Raw genomic sequence first — 2500 nt, forward strand, 5'->3', positions numbered from 1 at the left:
TCCAACAGCCTCCCTCCCCGAGGAGCAGAAACAAGCCAGATATTACTGCATTACTGTACAAACAGAGGACTCAACATTCCTCTCTCTCTCTCTCTCTCTCTCTCTCTCTCTCTCTCTCTCTCTCTCTCTCTCTCTCTGTGTGTGCCTCCAGATGTGAACGAGTGTGACCTGAACCCCAACATCTGTCTGCACGGGGACTGTGAGAATACCAAGGGCTCGTTCATCTGCCACTGCCAGCTGGGCTACTTTGTGAAGAAGGGCTCCACTGGCTGCACAGGTAGGCAGCGCGCCACCACCGCCACCGACCCACAGGCCCCATGGCCAGCTGCTAAACACGGCCAGACACCGTAGGGTTAGATGAGGGAACGGGTTCGAGGGCCAAAAGTAGCAACTGCATTAATTTCCTATCGATCGCCTCAGTGTGATGGTAATGAACATATGTGGCATAAAATGTTATGTAAGTTTTCTCATAAAACCAGATAATTATGCTTTTTAGTACAAAAGCTAAAACTAAACACTGTAGTTAATACTTATGTAGCATAGCACTGCAGTCAGTGTTTCACGTTCATGTTGATGTGTGTGTAGATGTGGATGAGTGTGAGATCGGGGCTCATAACTGTGACATGCACGCTGCCTGCGTCAATACTCCCGGGAGCTTCAAGTGTCGTTGCCGTGATGGCTGGGTGGGAGATGGCATCAAATGTGTTGGTAAGTTGGCCTTCAGGTATCTACAATCTTTATATTTAACCATTTATTTAACCACAATAAAATATGTGGCATTTCAGTGTTGTGATAAAGTTTGCCATATCAGCTGTTTTGTGAAAAGTGAATACTGAGTGAATCTCGGCTCCTTCCTAACTTCAGACCTGGATGAATGTGCCAATGAGGAGCATAACTGCAACCCCAACGCCAACTGTCACAACACTCCCGGCTCGTACCGCTGCGTCTGCAAAGAGGGCTTCAACGGCGATGGCTTCTCCTGCTCAGGTGAGAAGGGGTGACAGACAGAAGAGATGCAGTTACTTAAAATAAAAATGTTACAAACTTTCTGAATATACAAACTATATTGTGGTAAAATTGCACTAGTCAGTATACTATTGATGCCATTCAGTGGTAGCAGCCATGTAGCATTAGCCACGCTGCCATGAAGAGATACACTTATTGATGTGGATGCAGAAGTCAAGGTCTCCCTAAGTGAAGGAGAGAGGCTTAGTGGAGGATGGGACTGCTGTGTACATTATTCTGTTGTTTGTGGCCCACAGACATGGACGAGTGTGCTGATAATGTGAACCTGTGTGAGAACGGCCAGTGCCTGAACGCCCCGGGTGGCTACCGGTGCGAGTGTGAGATGGGCTTTACCACGACGGACGACAGCAAAGCCTGCAGAGGTGAGGCCATCTGCTCTATTTCAGACCGGCTGTAATACAGTCAGCTGTTTGCACATTACATATGATCTACTGCATTCCTGTTGTTCCAGTCCATATTGGCTTTGTTCCACTGTAAGCATAAGCCAAATGTTTTGATTGTAGGTTAGTACATTCTGCACACTGGTTACAGACATACTGCTAACTGTTTTCCAGTTTTTGCTGTCTGTCATATTTTCTGTTGTTCAGTACATGCATTGTCTAAGCCAATCCCCCCCCACCGTCCTGTTTCCTCTCACACAGATATTGACGAGTGCAACTTCCAGAACATCTGCATGTTCGGAACGTGCCAGAACCTGCCGGGAATGTTCCGCTGCGTGTGTGACGACGGATACGAGCTGGATCGCAGCGGAGGCAACTGCACTGGTGAGAAACCCAGACAGGGGACTGGGAGGAAGCATAGCTAACGAACCCGGCACACTCCCACTGAAACAATCCGTGGCTACAGGCTGCAGCACTGCTAGAGGAAGAGTTATGGTGGCGTATCAGTGCTGCACAGTGTCAGCATCTGTGTTTGATACAACAAAGTAGAGATGAATCATATTACAATTATGAATCTGACAAGCTGCTTACGTGTGATTCATATCCTTTTGATATCTAACCATAATCAACACATCTGGACACATCTGTGTGTGTGTGGAAACACACTTCCTATAGACCCTTTCAACAATCAAAACAAAAACAATGCTTGAACGTTCTATTTGGGCCCCAATCTACTTCCTCTGCATTAAGATTACATATGGAATGTTAAAACGGAAGCCTTGTGGGGCCAACTACGATGCTGATAATGGAACTCTCTTGAAAGGGTCCATACACATCAGTCCAGCATCCTCTGGCCCAAGTAACAACAACAGTAACAGCTGTCCTGGCTCTTTATCAGATGGATATCAGTGACCCCCATCTGAATGACCACGATGGCTCTGTAGCAACCGCATATCCCCATGTCTCCCCTCTCAGATGTGAACGAGTGTGCGGACCCTGTGAACTGCATCAACGGACTGTGTGTGAACACGCCCGGCAGCTACCTCTGCAACTGCCCCGCCGACTTTGAGCTCAACCCCACTGGAGTGGGCTGC

At 47.7% G+C, this 2500-nt stretch overlaps 1 protein-coding gene across 1 annotated transcript in view; it reads left to right on the forward strand.

The window, feature by feature from the left end:
• fbn2b (fibrillin 2b) overlaps positions 1–2500 on the forward strand; it is a 64655-nt gene that overhangs the window by 42967 nt on the left and 19188 nt on the right. The window contains exons 31-36 of the mRNA XM_042056593.1: positions 152–277; positions 586–708; positions 865–987; positions 1263–1388; positions 1668–1790; positions 2382–2500. The exon at positions 2382–2500 is cut by the window's right edge and continues 4 nt beyond it. Coding sequence (XP_041912527.1) covers positions 152–277; positions 586–708; positions 865–987; positions 1263–1388; positions 1668–1790; positions 2382–2500 — 740 coding nt within the window. The remainder of the gene's footprint in view (positions 1–151; positions 278–585; positions 709–864; positions 988–1262; positions 1389–1667; positions 1791–2381) is intronic.

The sequence above is a fragment of the Alosa sapidissima genome, chromosome 12, assembly GCF_018492685.1.
Source record: "Alosa sapidissima isolate fAloSap1 chromosome 12, fAloSap1.pri, whole genome shotgun sequence".
Classification (NCBI taxonomy): domain Eukaryota; kingdom Metazoa; phylum Chordata; class Actinopteri; order Clupeiformes; family Clupeidae; genus Alosa; species Alosa sapidissima.